At 49.1% G+C, this 21,837-nt stretch overlaps 1 protein-coding gene across 1 annotated transcript in view; it reads left to right on the top strand.

The window, feature by feature from the left end:
• The window catches only part of LOC119458092 (leukocyte tyrosine kinase receptor-like), a 169,745-nt gene that overhangs the window by 73,631 nt on the left and 74,277 nt on the right, over window positions 1-21,837 (top strand). Inside the window, 3 exon segments of the mRNA XM_037719908.2 lie at window positions 796-843; window positions 1,140-1,199; window positions 14,564-14,723. Of these exon segments, the coding sequence (XP_037575836.1) occupies window positions 796-843; window positions 1,140-1,199; window positions 14,564-14,723 (268 nt within the window).

Genomic DNA, 21,837 nt, shown 5'->3' with positions numbered 1-21,837 from the left:
GCCGGGATTCGATCCCGCGACCTCGTGCTCAGCAGCCCAACACCATAGCCACTGAGCAACCACGGCGGATAGGTTCGGGAATGTGTTTGTTTGGATAAGTCTGAGGGCTATTGCCTCTTCAGTGCTGAGCTTTTTGTGAGTTATGAGACGGAGTTATGTGAACAATACGACCCCTCTGATTGGGCGCACCAAGGTCATCAGATTCCCTAGTCGGGTCAACTAGGGAAGACGACTGCTTTATAAGCGGACACATTTGGTTCAGTGGGTGTATCCTGACGTCTTCTGATATGTGCTCGGATATGTAGTGAGCGAAGCAGAGAAATTCAAGGTTCTCTCCCATGGAGTGGGCTTCCATATTTGGAGCCACTGTAAATATGTATAATAAACCCTTTTTTTTCTCTCGCCGTTACTCCCCAGACGTACTCATCCCTTTGGCTGAAGGATCACCGGCCCAAACGTAACCCCGAGTCCCAACAGCACCGACGATATCAACGCTATACCGTGACCAATCACATCGACTCCTGAAATTATGTCCGTGGGTTATTGAGCCTCTGTACCTATAGGAGGGGATTCTCAAGTGCTACGTCCGCCAAATGAAGCAATAGTAACTTGCGAAAGTTTGAGCAGTTTCAACTTTCAACTGCACTCGCAACAGTTACATAGCCAGAGCGAAAAAAAATGAAAAGAATAGAGCTGCGATAGTTTTTCTTGGCAAGTTTTAGACAACCGCGCTGCCGAACGCTGCCGATGTTTTGTTTCCTCTAATAATAATACCTTGTGGTGTACCTTTTACAGGTGTGCCGGAGAACGAAACCAGGGAGTATCCGACAGACAGCAGTAACGGTGAGTACTTTCAAATGTCATCGTATATACGCTCCAGAAATTACCCAAGACGATCAGTGATTGGGTATTCTGTGGGCTGAGACTTCCGCGGAGTCTGCAGCGCCTTCGTGTAAAATCATGGTACTTTGACACGTATCTTCACGGTTCCACGTATTTTGCGACTTAAGTGGAACGCTATGTACTCATTCGAATGCAAAAAAAAGAAAAAAAAGGAAAAAGAAAGAGCATATTCGACCTACTTAATTGAATAAACGTGTACCACGCACTCACAAGCGCGTCTCACTGTCTTCCCGCAGATGACGCCATCCTGGAAGCACCGCCACCCGAGAAGATCTACGAGGGGAACATCACAAAGAGTGAGTGCACGAACCCCACTACAATTAACTGGTAAAGTAAACGATTAAAGCAGTCGCTACCAGAGTTTCCTACAAACATTACTAGAGGGAATTTCGACTCTGCGATACCTGAGCTATCATGAAAATTATAGGTATAGTACATGGATTTGTCCGGTATATATACGTCCTCGTGGCTTTGTACGTTCTTCTGACGTCATTAAAGCGAAGCTTTCCTCAGCTATCTTTCCGCAATTTGCCGTGTCGTCATTGATGACGACGATTACGATGTTCTACTTTTATGGCGCGTAAATCACTAAGGAGGATAGACAAAAAACGGTTGGCAGGAGAGGCATTCTTATTCAAGAACGAGAAACGAAAAAAAAAAGTAATAACAAAAGTACAGTTCGAAAAAAAAAAGAAGTACTAGAATAGTATGCGAGCGAGCAGTCAGACTAAGTGAATCAAAATTATAAAATAGGTTTTTTGGAAGGAGAGAATAAACACCACGTTAATGCAAGATTTAGAGAAACAATTTCGGCGAAAATAATAGTGAACAGAGAAGTAGAATAAATCTACAAGAAATAAAAAAAAATAGCGCAACAAACGTCGCTTTGACTATAGCCTAGGGTTGATGCCCCAAATGATGGCATTAACGGAATATTTCATCCTAATACAGTCTTACAATGTGGAGCTTCTACGTGGTGGTGGTGGTCGCTGTCGTCGATTGTCTCGCCAAATAGAAACGGCCGCTGCTATAGCCGCCATGTTGTCCGTCTGTGATATGCGATCACTTTGGCGAGGTATCGCATGACTCGGCACCGGACACAGCGGCATATACAGGATGTTTCATTAACTTGGGCCAAACATTACAAATATGCGAATGCCCCGTAGCTGGACAGAACGAAAGTAAAGTTGTTTGCCGTCGCTTGGAGGCACTCAGATTATTTTTGCATAAAATAACATTATTTGCACACGCCCGCGAATACAGGCAAAGTTCCCCGAGTAACCAGTCGAGCGGCAATTTTGCGTGTATTCGCGGGCTTCTTTCACGCTCGGAAAAACACTTTTATGTAGCACGCATTGAGCATCAGAAAGCTGTATCGGGAGTTCCTCGTGTTTCTCTACAATGTTCTGATTGATATTTTTTCATCTACTTATAATATTTGAGAAGTTGATTAATTAATTAAGAATAATTATATGTAATTAGGCGGAGTGGAAAAAATAAGCTGAGTATCTCCAAGCGATGGCAAGCAACATTACCTTGGTTCTGTCTAGCTACGTGGCATTTGTACGCACATCTTTAATGTTTGGCCCAAGTTAAGTGAAGCAACCTTGATAGCATTTGTGGCGCTGTGCTGTTGCGAATGGTCGATGGTCCGAGAGTCCACGAAGGTTCCATGTATGATGCCGTGCCAGGTGCCAAGAGGAGGAGTTATCCAGGGAGATTAGAAAACTGTTTTATATACACTGTACATGGTATATTACAAGATGGGCTCCATGATATTGGAGCCGTCTACGTGCTAACATCTTTGCATGTGGTAGCGTTTACATCTCCGAGCGTTCTCCATGGTCGAGCGTGCTCTACATCGTCAAGCGTGCTCTACATGGTCAAGCCTCAAGCGTCTCTCACAACACTCAAGTCCCCTGTTTTATCCCTTGCGTTTCCCTCTTTCACACGACGAGGGAATACACTTTAGTTCTTTTAGCCAATCAGCATCTTGGATCAGGTGGCCATATCCCGCACGTGATGTGTCGTCGTTTCCCGCCGGGCTCCGCCTCCAATCTTGTTAGGTCGCCCCCGAACACAGGCAGCGGTTGACACCTTGGGAACCGAACGTTGATGTCGTTCCCCCGGGATTGCCAGACACTGGCCCCTTTCAAGATTCGCCTCTCCATAGCGGTCAGTTCGCGGAATCAGGGAGGGCGGTGGCTGTCTCGAAAGGGCGCCAGTTTGGCGCGTCGCAATCGACGCCGGACCTCGTCGTGGTTCGGGCGGCGCTGGTAATTCACGGAACCGCACCAAAGGGCGACGCTGCCGTTTAGCGACGCATGAGGTAGCCTGGAGACCAACTGCTAATCCCTCAGTCCCCGGTGACAATTCTCGGCCGCGAGAAAGGGCGCCAGGTTGGCGCGTCTGAGTCGGCGCAGGCCTCCTTTGTCTCGAGGGACCGCCAGACACAACAGTGCCAAGCTCACTATCTTCGCACACTGATATAGGAACGCTTTCGGCCGTCTATGTCGACGCATCCGGTACCGAGTCAGGCGAAATCTCGCGAACGTGATTGCATCACCGAAAGCGATCGCTCGCGAATACCATCCCGAGCAAAACATACATTTGATGCAGTGGGACAATGCTATGCGTTGCGGTATGCGTTCGCCGCTGAAATCCGCTGGGACTTTCTTTTGTCTGGGACGGCATCCGCGTCTGGTCGAGCAAGACGGGCTGGTGGAAAGCCGTGATTATGGAAGGCGGGAAAACCGACCCCTCTATTGACCCTTTTCGCGGAGCAGTTTGCTCTAGAGGAACGAGATGGCGCTTTCAGCGAATGCGCACGAATACGAAACCATTACTGCGTCTACCCTCCTACTGTGCGATCAGCTGTCGAAAATGCAACTGGGTGTGCGCTAATGCACTGTGCCCAATTCATACTGCAAAATGTGTAACGATAAAGGGAAGACGTGTGCGGTAGTTCGCTGCAAAAATAGTGATTCACATATTAGAGTGTTTTAGCTGAGCGCTTGCTGTCCGCTCCGCTCAGACCGGCATATGCTAGCAAATGCCACACAACCGCTTAGCCGGAACGCTAATGCGCTTGCGCACAAGGCTCATACCGTCAGCGGAACGAAGACCGCATCCCTCGCTCCGCTACAAAACCGATTGAGCGGAGCGTGACAGCGTGTCTACTTGGACTCTTTGTCATTTTGCAGCCGAGTTGATAGTGCATCGCTCGCGTCTCGGCAAGACGCGCTTATCAAATGAGAAATCTACGCAGTTGCCTGCAGTATCTCAGAGCGTGAAATCTGAGCGGAGCTCTGCTAAAACTGTCTATTAATGAATGGAATCAACCTGTGTCGCAGCTGCTGCATAAGAACTGCCTGTGTTGGCACCCTTCGCGATGCACGGCTTTCCTCAAGGATAAAGAAATATAATTCATCCACCTGCGCTGTATAGCTAACCTCCAAAGAAAGGACTTCAATTCCGGAACGTCGGCACTTGGGAGTGAGTACCGCTCGTTACAAAATGAAGTAGTGCCACTTACTGGCATTGTAAGTTTCCCGCACGTTATCTACATTCTGCGCACATCCACCCTTACTCGCACGAAAACTTACGCCCACCCTATCGCCAACGTGTGAGTGAATAGGCGCACACTTGAATCAATGTGCCGGAGCATGAGTGGCGGCGACTACACCGACAAGACACGAATGCTGGAAGCTGAATGTTTCGTGACGGTCCAAGAGTAAGCGAGGGACTAGCGATAATACGTCTTTGCTACGGGCTACCACAAAGTACAGAACATTTAAATTCCAAGCTTTGTGCGCAGCAAGAACAAATTTATCGCAGCAGAGCATACGCGCGAGTGATTACGCTAACAATAAACAATCAGATAGTGGCCGCACCGAGGAACTTTACTGAGTCAGAAATATGACAAGCCGCTGGTTCAAAATGTTTGCCAAATAAAGAACGCAGAGCACACTGATCCCGATTTAATTCGTAAGTGGAAAGTTTGGACAGCTTGGAATACATTTCTAGCCCCGCTTTTAGTACAAGCACCGTATACGTTGCTCACGCCGTTTCGACAAGTCGTAATGAGCTCTGAAAGCACTTACATGTCCTGTAAAGCTGTAGCCAAAGCTTCGTGTCGTGCACGCAGTCACCGTCTACGATACGCGTCGAAACAGAGGTTTGCTCCGCCGCGCCAGCGTCACGCGCTTGCATTGTAAACGCGGAGGCAACGGAGGCGGCTGAGGCAAGCAATGGACGCGTCACCACGTGATCAAACATGGCAGCGCCCACGGGAGCGTCGCGAAAAGGGTCAATAGTGCAACGATGATGATGATGATGATGATGATGATGATGATGATGATGATTTATTGGCATCCCCTTTGAAACGGGGTGGCGACAAATAGTCACCTAGCCCGTCACCTAGACAAATAGTGCAACGTGCGCGCCGCGCAGCGCCACCTAGACGCATGCGCATTTCATACGAAGCTAGGAGTTTCAGGATGATAACAAACTGCGAACTCACCGCGCGTGCCGCCACCAGTATCCATCAGCCAATCTTGCTCGACGAGCAGCGGATGCAGTGCATTCTGGGTGACGAGGCCGGCGCGAAATGCACCATGTCGCATCTCGACGCCGGCTGCAGCCGGGACACGCCGACGAACGACGGATACGTTGGCCACGCCTCGCGCCGGACTTAGAGTGCTGCGCTTTCGCTGGCGTGGAGTCCCCGTGCCGAGCGCGCTCGCGCGCCAACGCTACGTCGGACTATAAAGTGGCCTTCAGAACCCGATACTCGGGGTCGGCTAAGTTTGGCTAAGAACCAGCCAAAACAAACCAAGTTAAGCAAGGGAAACCAAAGACAAAGCTAAGAACCAGCCAAGCCAAACCAAGTTAAGAGAGCAAAGCAAAGTTAAAGTTAGGGAAGGGTCACCAGGGCTTCTCTGTTTCCACAGTCTTCGCCGCACTTAGTGTGAAGCTGCCCCTATTTTCTTTAAATTTACTATATACATACGCTCTATGCTTCCAACTTTTTCTTAACCAGTCTTTTTCTTGCTTCCAGTCTTTTTCTTAACCCAGCAAGTCAACAAGTCTCCACGCACATACATATTCATTGCAAATTGTTGCACATGTAACCCGATGATTTGATTTAAAAAAAACGATCGGTTTTCAAAGTCACAAAGCCGTTTGAAGTCAGAAGGCCGAAGTTTATGACAAATACACGCCTGCTAACGATCACTCGCATACTATCTAAACAGCCAGGCTTGCACCTCCGGTAAAACCCCTGGATCTTCGAAGAGTAGCGAAAGGCTTTGATCTATGCCCCGTGCTACGCGATTGGGCGATAACTTCAACGCGCACCCTGGTGTGGGCCAGGATCAGCCAGCAGGCCTAAAGTCCCTATATAAGAAAAGTACCGCCACCCTTTGATAAACGCCGCTTCCCTCTCTCCTGTTTCTCCGATTGAACGATGATAGCGCGCGCTTTTCACTTCTTTATATTTTCTTTTTTTCCGCCTCAGAGCCATGTTGAAAGTCCTCTGCGCAGCCGCAGTCGCCGGTGGCGGCGGCGGCGCGTGCCCGGCCTGAAAGCTTCAACGTGGACTTTCTAGGTGCGCCACCGTCGACTTGGCTTTCGCAAGCAAAAAGTAAAGAAAAAAGCAAGCGCTTTAGGAGAGGAGGCGGCGGAGGAAAGAGTAGATGGCGGTACTTTTCTTATATAGGGACTTTAAGCAGGCCGCGTGTGGCGCGCCCCCATGCGCACGCAATTAATCTGAGTTCGCAACCCGTCAGCAAACGTCCATACATAGCTTCCACAATCGCAAAGGTACATATAGAACGGCACCTGATAACCGGGCTCTTTACCGCTTGTTCATGCAAAAAGGCAAGGGTAAAACCTAGGAGCGAATGGCTCTGAAATAGAAGTCAGACTAGCGGATTTTCCGCCTATTAACAGCGGAGCTGTTTAAGCCAGCCGCAATTTGTGGTTCGTATCAAGAAACTTCCGCGCCGTAGCCAGGGCAACCAGGAGGAGGAGGCGGAGACCGCGTGCGCACGCACATGCGTGTGCATGCACGCGGTCTCCGCCTCGCGACCGTGCATGCTGACGGTCTCCTTCCCGACTGCCACCTCTCTTCTCTCCGCGGCGCGCTCAGCCAGGAGAAAAAAAAAAGCTGGCCGATTGATATCGAGCGGCTAGCCGCCAACGCGTTCGGCGTCGGCAAGCAACAGCGTTCTTGGCACTGTGCCAACCTTGGTTACCCTGCCTGCGTTTGTGGCATGCCAGGAACGCTGTCGCTCGTAGGCGCCGACGCGCCCAGCGCTAGTCACGCGAAATGTCGCGAAAGGGGAGATAATTCCGAAAATGATCGCTCGAGAATACCTTCCTACATGCGTAGTTAAGTTAAACCAAGTTGAGACCTAGCAGCAACCAAGTTAATACCTAGCAGTAGCAGCCAGTAAGACTTGAGGATCGACAGTTTCGCTGTGCCTAAGCTTTGGACGACCGAGTGCAAACTTGCCCGTTTCTTTCTTCTTCTTTTTTTTTTTTTTTTTAACAGGGACGCATAATGTAGCGCGGTACACGAGGTACGTGCAAACGAAATTATTTTCTCTTGGCACAAGCCAACGTTTTTAGATTTCAACGTTTTTAAAATAGGTTAGGTTAACCATCAACGTTTTTAGAAAGAAAAATGATAAAAACGTTGGCACAAGTCACGAGGCACTGCCGACAGTTGTCGCTACTTTTACAAGATTCGAGGGTTTTAAGCTCCCGTTAACAGTAGCACCCTATAAAGCAACTAATTTTGCAATAATGCCCGTGGTCGCAGCGAGTTGCGGGAATTACGGTTGCCGCACGGCGCGTAGTTATAACATGCCCCCGGACAGCTAGCTGCTTAACAAGCCTTACGAGGTAACGCTGGGAGCGAGATAAGCGACTACTTTTAGTAACAACAATGAGATTACGAGCGCGGGAAAAAGAGACGAAATTGGTATCGAAATAAGCGGCACACCGCGCAGGGGTATTAAGTCCTACTGCGTTCGAAAGGCTGCGCAAACGTTAACGAGATTTAGAAGGGTACTTGGCGCCATCTAACGGCCGGGGAATTCAGAAAGTCACTTTTGACTCAGTGAGTCACGTGTGCGCCGCAGTTTGGTGGTCGAGTTGTCGTTTATTTTTTATTTTTTATTTTTTTTTGCGCGCCGCCGCGGATTTCGCTGACGACGCACGCCCTTGTCTCTTCTTTGCTTTCTCGAGCGCGTTGCTCTCGACGCCGGCTCGCTATATTGCGATTCCCGCAAATCACGTTATCCCCCATTTGCATCCGCATAACCTCGTTAGCTGTATTGCTCTTCTTTTTTTTTATTCTTTTTTTCATCCACTCTGTGTCTCTAAATGTTGCTAGACCACTTTCGTTGTTTTTCTTTTTTTTCTTTTCTCTTTTTTTCCTAGTCTTCCCTATACCTCTCTTTCTTTCTCTTTTTGTCTTTTTTTTTTTTTTGGTAATCTGCGAATCCTGAGTGAGTTAACGACTCGCTAGGGCCTTTTTTTAGCACGTCGTTACGGGATCCTTCCTGCAGTGAATTTCAAACACGTCCTCGGCTTTACAGCTCTTTCTCTCTCCTTTTTTTTCTCTCTCTCTCCTTTCTCTCTCTCTCTCTGTTTCTTCGCGAATGAAACATTTCAGACGTGCGGGAACGTGTAGTTTTCTGGATGTCTGCTTGGTTTTCCAATTTATCCCGGCTAAACATTTCTTTCAAAAGATATATCTTTCGTTTTCTGGTTTTTACGGTTTTTTGTCCTTAATGAACTTGCGGGAGAATCTGTTTCTCTCAGTTTTATAACGTGGCCGGCGGGAGAAGCTGCTCCTACTTGATATTCTGGGACGTGACGTCCCATAGCAACACACGTGCCATCAGATACGCCGTAATGGAAGGCTCCGGGTTGGTTTTAACTACCTGTTTTCTTTTTCCTTTCTTAATTTTTTGCGCACAGTGCACGAGCGTTCCGCGTTCCTATGGCGACGCGGTCGGGAATCGACCCCGCGACGTCGCGTTCGCACCAACAGAATGCCAAAGCCATTGAACCACCCATGGCGGGTGGTGCTACGTATTTGTTCAATTTCTTATTTTTTGCAAGGCCTTTTGCAAAAATTTAGATTTTTTTGCTCGCCGTCTTCTGCATTGTTACGATAGTAGCAAATTCAACACTAACTAATATAAAGTCTTACAAATTTTGGTTTGGGCCCCAGATGGCCACAAGCTACCTTTAGTTTTTCGTGCTTTCTTTCTTTCTTTTTTTTTTGTCCCGGTTAGCTTTTTGCCTCGGGTTCACTCTGTAACTCACAAAAATGAATAAACATATAAATGCATTCATTCATATTACAGATGTAATAATACAAATAATACTACCTAGTAACACAAAGTAGCAAAAAAAATAATAATGCCAATTGTATAACACCCAACCGCTATCATAAAGAAACTACAATACAAAAGTTGGCTATAGCTCAGAATACATTTATAACACAGGAACAAATAATCTAGCTCACTAAAAAGCAGTGAAAAAACAAAAGCAAAAACAAAAAGGAGGCGCAGTTGATTTAGGAAGTAGATCCTCTTGGTGTCCCTCTTCCACTAAAAGCCAGCACGGCGTCCCCCCTTTGCTCCCCAAGTGCTCCGAGATGCCCTCGAGGGTCTGACGAAGCTTCCCAAGTTGGCTGACTCTGCGCTATATAGCTGAGGAACCGACTGCGCCGAGTGACCTGTCCTCCCAAAGGGATTAGACTGAGTGCGCCGGCCATAAAAGATACATTGCCTCGCCAGTCGGATCCTCTCCCCCCCCCCCCCCTCCAGAAAAAGAAAGGCGAGGAAGTAACGGCACGTGTAGGCTTGCGTACACGAGCTAAGGCCCGATGTAAACACACACGCACGGCTAGGGCTCTCAACGTCCTCGGTTAAAGTTAGAAGCACGAAAGCAGGAAAGCACGTCCAACATTTATTTTTTTGTTCACATTTCGTTCGGAATTATAAATAATCCTAATTCATATGTGTGACACCAAAAAAAAAATAATAATAACGACTTTACTGCCGCACGAGGCATTTCGATAAAGATTTCCTATGATCCGCTTTAAGGGGAGTGAAAACGAGGAAAATGCAGTCTCTAATCTGCATATCCACCGGCCAAGGGCCACGTACTTCCGCCATCGCTTTCCGCTTATGTCGGTGTCGCTCTCTTGTAAAAAATTAGGTCAGCGCTGGACCCATGACACACCTGACGTGACGTCAACGAATTGCTTGCGTAACAAAAAGAGAGATAGCTTTATTCGTTCAAAGAGGAAAAAGGGAGAGAATAAACATCTTTAATGCGTAAATGCAGCTTTGGAGAGGCGTCCTCATTCCAGAATGCCTTGAGCTCGGGCCGCGTCCTGGGCCCTCGCAATCAGCCGTTGCTGATCTTTGAGGTCGGAGCTGGCCAAGGCTCTCTCCCAAAGCTCGTTGGTGTGGTAAGGGTTCGGAGGATTGAGTGGTGCCTCTCTGCAGCCCCCTACTATGTGCCTGAGGGACCCGGGCTCTGCGCAGAAGCGGCATTGCGGAGAGAATTGTGTAGGGGCTATGAGGTGGTTTCTGGTTGGGTGGGGGAATGTGTTAACCTGTATAGCTCGGAGGAATCGCTCCTGCTCTCTAGGTAGTGACTTGTGTGGGGGTGCATATGTTCTGCGGGTTAGCTTGTAGTGTTGTGTGATGTCTTGGTATGAGACAAGGGAATCGCGCAAGTTCCGAAAGTACGAGGAATAGCAAAACATTTCACGTTACTATGTATGTATGTATGTATGTATGTATGTATGTATGTATGTATGTATGTATGTATGTATGTATGTATGTATGTATGTATGTATGTATGTATGTATGTATGTATGTATGTATGTATGTATGTATGTATGTATGTATGTATGTATGTATGTATGTATGTATCTATCTATCTATATCTGTCTTACTGTCTCTGTCTGTCGAGCTGGCTAGCTATCTATTAAAAATTAATCTTACGAGGAAAGTGCGTAAGTTGTGTTATATGGGTCGCAGCTTGAGAAGTTGATATAACAGGTTTGATACAATGCACTCCGCGTAGCAAAAGTAAAGGTAACGCGGCTCTGATACTCTCTTGCTGGCACGAGTCCCAATGGGACTTCAGTCCCGATGTTTACACGCGAAGTCGCCGCAACGTTCACGCACCAACGCAATAGGCCTCTTAAGTCGACAGCGACGGATCTAAAAGGCCGTGTCATGAGACCAGAGGCCACGGAGGTGATGCACCCTTCGCTATTGTACAAAGGTCATGAAGCCACGACTGCTTTCGGGAGAGTCGTGTCGCGGAGGCGTCTTATGCCGAGACAAACAGAGCGAAAGAGGGGTCAACTACATTTCGAAAAGCCCGTTTGGTCGAGCCATCGGCGCTGGCACTGCCACATCTTTATTTGACCCTTGGAAAGAATCCCGAATTCGCTGAAAATGCTGCGCGAAGAGTTAACAATGATAGTTGGCCTTGGAGATCGTAAACGATTGTACCGAAAGTTGAAGTCATTGGTTGCTGGGCGCTGAAACTCTAAGAAGGTGACGCAGCACAGCTCCGGTCAGATGGCATGTTTACAGGGGAAGCAGAGACCTTTTAAAGTGCAAGTGAAAGCGAGTCATCGCCTCTCAGAAATTGGCCGCATTAAGTATAAACCACATGCACGCGATCTTGCGCGCGACAGCGACAAGCGACGCGATGGAGATGGCTGTCGCGGTCGCTCGTCGCCTACAAGTCGTACCGCATGCGAGCGACGAGACGAGCGACGACTTTGAGCGACGTCTCCCCGGTGTTGCCGGTATGAGGGCAGAAAATACTCGCCGAAACTGGCGCGACGCTCGCTTTATTAATTTAGGTTGATGTGTTTTAGTGTAAAGAGCAGCATAAATATTTCTAAAGGTCTTGCACTACGTTACTATCCTTGCACGTATCAAAATCTAGTCGTTTGCTCGTTCCGTGCGACAATCGGTAGTGCTTGACTGATGTATATCCAGTTTCGGCTTCGCGCTATTGGCTAGTCGCTCATAGCACTTCCGGGCGACGAGCGACGAATTCTAGATTTATAGAACCGAGCGATTGAGCGAAAAGACCGAGCGATCTGTTCGCGCGACGGTCCGTTTCGTCGCTCGAAGTCGTCGCTCGTCGCCGTCGCGCACAAAATCGCTCTCATGCGGTTTGGGCTTAACTGCTTGCTTCGCTGCAAATGACGTTGAAAGGCGATAGTCTTCTGCCGACCCTGATACGTAACTCCCTCTCTTTCCCCTCCCACCCCTCACGCTCTTCCCATCCCCTCACACTCCTCCCATGATGGATGTAATGGAGGTTTTGCTGAATTCAATTCAAATTCCCCGCGTTCGCCCTGCTCTCGTGCCATCTATTGGGACCTTTTATTACTGTTGGCTTAAAGCCGGCTACAGAGCCGCGGCTTCAGTCGGTTTGTTTTTGACGCCTAGCGTCTCTTCGACACCATTTCTAACGCGTTGATTTTTCATTTACTATCGTAAAGACCAGTCCAATGTATATTCTTAATTAAATGAACGCTGCGGATCACGGTAATGTACATATATTTTGCCTCAAATAGGCCTGAGGTTTCCTTTGTGCTGGATAATGTTGACGTGTATGACACCGTGTCACCAGTGCTAGTAGCTTGCTTGGTTTTGGCCGGGCAGACAGACAGACAGACAATGGACAAAGATGGACAAAGCCCAAGAACGACTACGGTCTTTAAAAGCAGGAGCGATGGATTATCCCAAAGGAGACGCCAGATCCCTCCATGATGGACGGATGTATAGATAGATAGATAGACAGACAGATAGATAGATAGATAGATAGATAGATAGATAGATAGATAGATAGATAGATAGATAGATAGATAGATAGATAGATGTAAAGACGCATTTACCGAATATTTGTTTTCAGTGTTTTTCTTTCGTTTCTTCTGTTGTTGTAATACAATATTGTAGTTACTACCTAGGGTGCTATAACGTAAAATGATTCCAAACTGTTTTGATTCCAAAGTCCCGACGTCAAATTTACGTAACCAGCAACGCAAGCATCGGGTGGTGACCAGCAGCGTTGTCTGAACAACCCAATCAAACACTTCCCTCGTTTATAGGAGGTCACCTTTGTTCGCTTTCAAATCCAATAACATTGTCTACACTCAGCGGTTTTTCTTATCTAATTGGCTGACAAGAGGCGAGGAGCACGCTCTAGTGGAGAGGGTTTTGATAGGGGCCGAGCCAGTACAGTGAAAATAGATAACCGCATGAAGAGGGTGCTGCCGGCTTCTCCAATTGGTCCGCTTCACCTTACTTATAACTTGCGGTGGCTGGTGGAAAATTGCGGCGGCGTGCAACGGAAGGATAAGAATGCCGCTAAAACGGATCCTCAGCAAGGAAGAGTTGGCAGAGCGATGTCGTATACTTGCCAAAAGGGCTCGATAACGTTTTATTGCCAGGCAAAAAGGTTTATCATGCGCAAATAAATACATGCTCACCGGCAAGTGCGAGTAGCGAGGTCCTGTGCGATCGGCGGGCAGCCATCTTTTATTCCTTCCAGAACGGGGCAGTCTGTGGCTATTCAGAAAGATTTTCAGTTTTGTTCGGCATATTAATGTAGTTTTTTTTTTTTGCGTACACGTCACTTTGACGTGGTGAGTTTTCGCGGTTTTGTGACCTCGCGGGACAGACAGGCGAAGTGGGTGGAGCGAGTAACAATTGGACCAATAGCAGAGGGCTAATGGTGAAAAGGCGTCGAATCAGGAATGATTATTTTTCTTTTGTGCGGTTTAATCATGCATAATCAGTGTGTACACGTTATATCAGATGGGGAGCTATCCCGGTTTTCGTGACGTCGTGTGACAGACAGGTGAAGTTGGGAGTGGCCCGAAAATGTTTTGACCAATCTTGGAGGATGATTGCAGAAATTGGAATCAAAACAGTTTGGAATCATTTTACGTTATAGCGCCCCTAGTGTCACACCATTTCCTACCTTAGTATAACGGCAGTTGGTAACGATGAAGCTAGTAACATAACTGAATAAACATGGTAGTCACTGTTACTAATGGGTCCCAGTTGCCAATTCCAAACGCCAGTTAGCACCACCTGATACAAGTATTCTCAACTCTGCTGCATATATCGGACCAGCTATAGCGTATTCCACTGTGGGTCGGATGCATGTGTTATACTAGAATAGAAACACTGAAACCGGTGGGGCTAACCGCGTTCGGCATTGGTAGCTGAGACCTATTAGTAACAGTGACTACTTTGTTTAGTTAGTTATGTTACTAATGCAATCGTTAGCAACTCAAGTTGTATTAAGGTAGCAAATGGTGTGATACTAGGTAGTAACTACTCCGACCTTTTTTCTTTTGGACTGTAGTTGTCAGGCCCTGAACATTCACCCCGTTATCTTATGCCTTCGGGCCTTGGAAGTTGGGAACAAATGAAATTAAATACAGTGTTGTTGGAACTGTTGTTGCCCATTTCGGCAACAAATTTGCCCACACGGCTTCAATTTCCACAAAAAGCTTCAACTTCTTCGAGAGAAGCTGTGGCCCGCCAACTCCTATGGGCTCACACGTTGGCTTACCTTGCAGGCTACGGCTTCGGCTCGTGCGGTGTGCGCGGCCGGTTCGGGCCCACGCCAGCGGACTGCGCTGCCTGGTACGCCAACAGCAGCACCAAGGTCGCGGTGCTCACCAAGAAGCAGCAGGCGGGCGTCCAGGTGTGGACGGTGCCAGACTCCGGCCTATACACGTGAGTAACGCTTTGCGTAGACGCATTGCTACTGTGCGTATTGAAAATGCATACAGGTTCATTGTACTGTGGCCATAGTCACCTGTCATCTACCTCCCCACTTCCCTATTACCGCTCTCATTTCACAACCCTGTGAGGAGGAGGAGGAGGAGGCTAGGGACGCGCTATCCCGGCAGACCTATCCTCCTTTCCCTTAAATAAAAGAACTTCATCCTTGTCCACCACGACTTCCCTAAGGCGTTGAGCCGTGCTTCCTAAAGGGTTGCTCATTAAAATAGCGACTCTTCCTCACGACAAGATGTTTCTTTTTCTACAACGTGCGGCAGGAGTTCCAGCAGCGCTTCGTCTTGAACGGTTCACGTTCGATCTAGCGTGCAATACATGGCCCAACGAATTCAGCGTCCAGTACTGGCTGAGTTTAACCCCTAAAAGCGCGAACGCCAATCTTTACCAAGGCAAGCCTTAAAGAACTTGTTCACCTTGTTTTCTGAGCACGGAGAGTACATTCTTAATGAAACAAAAAACCGCTGAACGTTTACTAGAGCAAAAATAAATAGCTATGTAATTGGTTTACTGAACTATCCACAAGGTTAGGCTTCTGCGTGGCTAAATGGACACAGAACAGGAATACTGAGTTAACTATATTCGTACATGGCACTTCTGCAGTACTAAAAAAAAAAAATACGGGCAAGTTTGCACTCGGTCGTGCAAAGCTTAGGCACAGCGAAACGGTCGATCCTCAAGTCTTACTGGCTGCTACTGCTAGGCATTAACTTGTTGCTGCTAGGTCTTAACTTGGTTTAACTTAACCACGCATGTAGGAAGGTATTCTCGAGCGATCATTTTCGGAGGTACTTTCCCTTTCGCGACATTTCGCGTGACTAGCACTGGTCGCGTCGGCGCCTACGAGCGACAGCGTTCCTGGCATGCCACAAGCGCAGGCAGGCTAATCAAGGTTGGCACAGTGCCAAGAATGCTGTTGCTTGCCGACGCCGAGCGCGTTGGCGGCTAGCCGCCCGATATCAATCGGCCAGCTTTTTAGCACCTTAGGGCCGAGCCTTGTCCCTCGTCGTCCGTTGTCCTTAGCTCTGGTTTGCATGGAGACCGCTAGGGGCGCTGCGCTGCACAAGGGCTATAAAAGCGCTGTATATACTGTACACATGTACAGTATATATATATATATATATATATATATATATATATATATATATATATATATATATATATATATATATGCACATGTGAATGTATATGTACACCCATGAGCAAAAGTATACGGACCATAGGGTCAGCAAAAAAAAGTGCATTTCTTCATATTTGACAAGTATAAACATGAATTGATGAGTACACTGAAAAGTTCGCAATGCCAAGTTTGGACTGCAGTCCTTAATTTCAAGTTGCATTCACAGACAGAGGAAAAAAATCAGCTTTTTCGCGTAACCCCTGGTCCGTATACTTTTGCTCACGGGTGTACATATATCTACATATACCGTAGCTCTGGTTTACCCGAATGATCGCCCGGTGCTTCGCCTACTCATCATCATTCACTTCGTGGATATGCGGTGATTTTTTTTCTCCTGGCTCAGCGCGCCGCGGAGTAGAGAGAGGCGGGGGTCGGGAAGGTAGGGAGCTGGCGTGGAGGAGACCGCGCGGCGCGTGCATGCGCACGTAGTCTCCTGCTCGCCAGCTCCCTCCTTTTCTGACCCCCGCATCTGTTCCTCCTGGTTGCCATGGCTACGGCGCGGCAGTTTCTTGATACGAACCACAATTTACGGCTGGTTTAAACAGCTTTGCTGTTGTAGGAGGACGAGGCTGCGGTGGACGAGGCTGCGAGTGGCGGTGCCGACGCACGGCACACAGCATGCCGGCACGGAGAGCGAGGAGATAGACGCCTCTGCGGCAGTTCATGTAGGCCAGGCGAAACGAACGGGGGCCGGGTGCTGTCACTGGTCGGCACGACCAGCTGCAAGCTCGATCGTCACGCACTCGCAGATGCGTGAGCTGTGGTGGATGCAGCTTGTGCGCCCGCTTGTCCGGTCTTGCCCGGCCCGCGGTAGATGTCGCAAGGTGCAAGCCTCTGCGCGCGACACCGTCCGAGTCATGTGAACAGAGTCCGGCACGCGTCTGTCGGAGCCTGGGTGTTGCCGCGGTCAACGGCGTTGGAGTCGAGTGGCGCTCCAGACGGTGAGGACGTCGTCGTCGGGCAACGCTCAATGACGGCACCGGCGCAGGCTGACGAAGATCTAGTAGAGCCGGGGCAGCAGCTGCCGGGTCATGTTGCTTGGCGAGCGCCAACGTGGCCACGACGCGAAGGCGAGGATCAGGTGGTGGGTGCGAGCAACGCCTCCTATAAAGACTTTATAGGAGGCGTTGGTGCGAGACACCATCAAGACTCGCATCGCGGGATGGTGGTGGCAGTCCATCTGACGTATCCTCGTCGCGCGCCGATTGTGCACAGCCTTCAACCTCCGACTTGTCAGAGTAGTCGCTAGAAAGGCCCAGCGGCAAGTTGACCGAAGGAGAGGACGGGGAGCGCTGGGCAGGGAAGAAGGTCGCTGCTGCTGCTGCGTCGCTCTCGCTGGAGGGTAGATTCCGCGGTGTAGCGACAGCTGACACGGTCGGAGGCAGCGGAGTCGGCACGGGGCAAGGCGCGTGCGCTGACTCTGAGGCTCGCTCATCCGGCAGCGTGGACCAATCCGGTGAAGTGTAGGTAGGAGGCCGAATGGCAGGAGCGACGTCGTTGGTGCCAGACCCGATAGCGTGCGGCACAGGAGCCGATGTAGGGTCGGCAATGGCACCACTGTCGTGTGTCTTCGGTGGTGGGAAGCAAGGCGATGACGTGGCCGGTATCATGGTCGTGTCGAGGACATTGTGCGCGTACTCGCACGAAAGAGACGCCTGGAGAGAGCCGTAGGCCGGGGACTGTGCGGTAGCGCATCGGGCGGTCGACGAGACTATGTCGGAGCAAGTCGAGAGAGGAAGGCTTGCCTGATGGTGGCTAACAGGTGCAGGAGCAGACGCGTCTGGAGCTGGCGGTGTGCGCACTGGCAGAGGTGACTCGCGCACCGCGCGGTTTACCTCTGGAAGAGGGTGGTAGACAGCACCGTAGAAGTCCAGGATGGACTGCCGCAGCTCGTCGTAGGGGCGGGGGTCAGGCGATGGAACGCCGAGGCGGAGCTGGAGATTAAGTGGCAGGACGTGCAATAGCACCTCGTACTTGAACTCCTGGAGCCAGATGGTATTCAGCTCCAGAGCAGCCTCGAATTGGGCGAACCAGACGCCGACGCAGCAGGACGAGAACGGTGGCAGTGGCGGGTCAAACTGTGGCTCCGGCCAGGTGGCCATGGCAGCGTGTCGCTCGGTGGAACGCGCGTTCTCCCGGGTCACCAATGTAGGAGGAACGTGACGGCGGCTGTACGAGCCGTGCCGTCGTTCAAACTCAGAAGGGCGAAGACAGCGAACCGAGCGGCGGCGGCGACGACCTGCGTGACTGGTTTCTAAAACGACACTGCGCGTGCCGAGCTTGCGCCCCGAGCACGCGCTGCGCTTCTTTATTTTTCACTTCGACAGCCGGCGCCAAGGCACCGGCTGAGAGCGCCGACCAAAGCGCTCCGCGCTGCGGCGTTGGTGGGCGCTACACTGTTAAAAGGATAGTGTTACTGTGGGAGAAGGCTTGCTAAATCGACAAGGACACAAACCAAAGAGGGAGTGGCTACGCCACCCTGAAGCGGCCACGCCTACTCGCTGTGACAGTATCAGTTTTCGATAGTATCTAGTCGGGTCCATAGTTAACTGGTTATTGGTAGAAAAGAATTATGCTGCGTTCTAAAGAATCTGATGTGTAAAACCATTGAATTGGAGACGTTAAAGTTAGGACAAGGTATACGTTAAAATGAAGCTCGATCTAATAGCTTTTTCCAGCGTTATGAATAAAATTGGAGACTTTAAAGAATACTTTGCCACTATATATTTAATGCTGCTCGTAACCTGTGTTCCACGTCCGAAATTAACACAGAGATTGCAAAAGACGACGCACTAACAGGGCTGCGGTTTAAATTTGACTAGTTTCCTTAACTTGCACCTATTGACCCTTTTACCGGCGATCCAGTTGGCGCTGCCATGTTTGATCACGTGGTGACGCGTCCATTGCTTGCCTCAACTGCGTCCGTGGTTACAGTGGATGTGTATGACGCCGGTGCGACTTAGAAAACCTCCGTTTCGGGAGATATCCTAGATGGTGACTTGGTGGACGATACGACGCTTTGGCCACAGCCTGTCAGAGAACATGCAAAAGTGCTTTCGGAGCTGATTAAGCTATGTTCAAACGGCGCGAGCAGCATATATGGTGCTTGCTCTAAATGCGGAGCTAAATATGTATTCCAAGCTATCCAAACTTTCCGCTCGTGAATTGAATCAGTGTTAGTGTGTTGCTCTTCTTTCTTTATTTGGCAAATATTTTGAAGCAGCGGCGTGCCACCGTTTCTGACCATTCGTGCGCTATCGGTGTAGTCCGTCATTTACTGCACGTATATAGTGCGCATATATTCAAGTGTTCGCCCATTCACTTATTCTTGGCACGTTGGCAATAGAGTGGGCGAAAGTTTTCGTGCCAGTTGGGATAGACGTGTGTAGATACTGTGCGCGAAACCTACTATGACAGCAAGCGGCGCTACTGCTTTTGTCATTGTTTAACGATTGGTACTCACTGTTTCCGTCGTTCCCAGGCTGAAGCCCTTTCTTTGAAGGTTAGGGATACAACGCTGGCGGATGACCAAATTTCTGTGTCCTCGAGGAAAGCCTTACATCTCGAAGTGCCGGTAACACGTATGGACAGTTGCAGCAGCGGTCCGCGAACTTGGCCCCACAGATTCATTCCATTCCTCAACATGGCAGTCACTATTTTTGCAGCCGACTACTGCGCACGTCTTCAATCCACATGATGGAATCCAGCACGACTGGAGCACAGTGCGTCAGCGAAAACTCGGTTGCATTTCCGACAGCTGATCGCACAGAAGCAAGGTTGAAGCGGTCATGGTTTCGTATTCGTGTGCTGTCGCGGAGGCCACGCGGCGCGCGCTGCTCGCCGCCGAAAGCGCCATCTCGTTTCTCTAGAACAAACTCCTCCGCGAATGGGGTTAATACGTAAGCATAAAAGCGTTCTTACGTTGCGCCCTCATTGGAATGGGAAATTTAGCTATGAAACTGCACGCAACCTAGCTTAAATGAAATCTCAATGGCTGATCAGACATTTCCGCCACTGTGACCAGGGATCGGGGCAGCCATGTCAGTGATAGGAGAACTCGGGGCCTTTAAATCATTTGTGGACAAATCAAGTGCGTGGCGGGCTCTTGATCAACTTCGTTTACCTTTATAACGACGAAAGATAAACAAATCAGTGTTGATGACGCAATCGTAATTGACTCATATAGCGCCGCTGCGATAAAAAGCGTGACATATACATATACTGAGAGGAATTACAACAAATGATTGAGGACCTTCATCGAGAAAGTGCAAGAATTGGGTTGAAGATGAATATGCAGAAGACAAAGACAATGTTCAATAGCCTGGCAAGCGAACAAGAATTCAGGATCGCCAGTCAGCCTCTAGAATCTGTAAAGGAATATGTTTATCTAGGTCAATTACTCACAGGGGACCCTGATCATGAGAAAGAAATTTACAGAAGAATAAAATTAGGTTGGAGTGCATACGGCAGGCATTGCCAAATCCTGACTGGGAGCTTACCACTGTCGTTGAAAAGAAAAGTGTACAATCATTGCATTCTACCGGTGCTAACATACGGGGCAGAAACTTGGAGGTTAACAAAGAAGCTCGAGAACAAGTTAAGGACCGCACAAAGAGCAATGGAACGAAAAATCTTAGGAGTAACGTTAAGAGACAGGAAGAGAGCGGTGTGGATCAGAGAACAAACGGGTGTAGACGATATTCTAGTTGACATTAAGCGGAAGAAATGGAGCTGGGCAGGCCATGTAATGCGTAGGATGGATAACCGGTGGACCATTAGGGTTACAGAATGGATACCAAGAGAAGGGAAGCGCAGTCGAGGACGGCAGAAAGTCAGGTGGGATGATGAGGTTAGGAAATTCGCAGGCGCAAGTTGGAATACGCTAGCGCAAGACAGGGGTAATTGGAGATCGCAGGGAGAGGCCTTCGTCCTGCAGTGGACATAAATATAGGCTGATGATGATGATGATGATGATGATGATGATGATACTTGACGCGTGCACAATTTTGTGAACTCCCTTCGCGTAGATCCAATAAAAGGCGCCTGAGATCCTCCTGCTGGAATAGGGTTCTAACACGCTTCTTATTGTCACGCTCACACGTCGACCCGGCTAGGACAGCTTCTGCCACTTCCGGTAGGCGCACGCGCGACGGATCTCGGGGGCCGCGGGAAGCGGGCGAGGCGTCGCAATTTCCGCTTCAGTTGACACCGTCGAAATGGGGTAAATAGAAGGCCGATCGGGTCTTCTAAAGCCCTAAGGCTGACAGGCGCACGACACGCGCCGGCGCTATCGATCTCCTTGCTGAAAGCGTCTGCTTGATTACAACAGCAACAACAGCCTATCCAATCGGATAGAGAGAGCTTTACAGCACAGGAAGCTAGTGTCTGCCTGCACCACCTGACAGGATGTTCAACAAGAATGGAAATGAGGTTTCAGGTGGGGCTCCCGCCGGCGGCAAAGATGTCTTTTGTTTATATCACTCTTATTTTTCGTTTCCATTTCATTAAGGATATGAGTTTAACCGCAAATTTAAACCTCTTGTTTAATGGTTTATATTAAAAAAAAGCAGTTAAAATCCTGTATGCCGTCTTTTGCCTCAGCATCTATCGGCTTCTTAGGGTAATTATTGCCCGCCGTGGTTGCTTAGTGGCTATGATGTTGGGCTGCTAAGCACGAGGTCCTGGGATCAAATCCCGGCCACGGCGGCCGCATTTCGATGGGGGCGAAATGCGAAAACAGCCGTGTACTCAGATTTAGGTGCACGTTAAAGAACCCGAGGTGGTCCAAACTATTCCGGAGTCCCCCACTACGGCGTGCCTCATAATCAGATTGTGGTTTTAGCTCGTGGAACCCCATAATTTAATTAATTT

This window comes from Dermacentor silvarum, chromosome 7 (assembly GCF_013339745.2).
Source record: "Dermacentor silvarum isolate Dsil-2018 chromosome 7, BIME_Dsil_1.4, whole genome shotgun sequence".
Classification (NCBI taxonomy): domain Eukaryota; kingdom Metazoa; phylum Arthropoda; class Arachnida; order Ixodida; family Ixodidae; genus Dermacentor; species Dermacentor silvarum.
The sequence above is the reverse complement of the archived record's forward strand: the minus strand, read 5'-3'. Positions and strand labels throughout refer to the sequence as shown.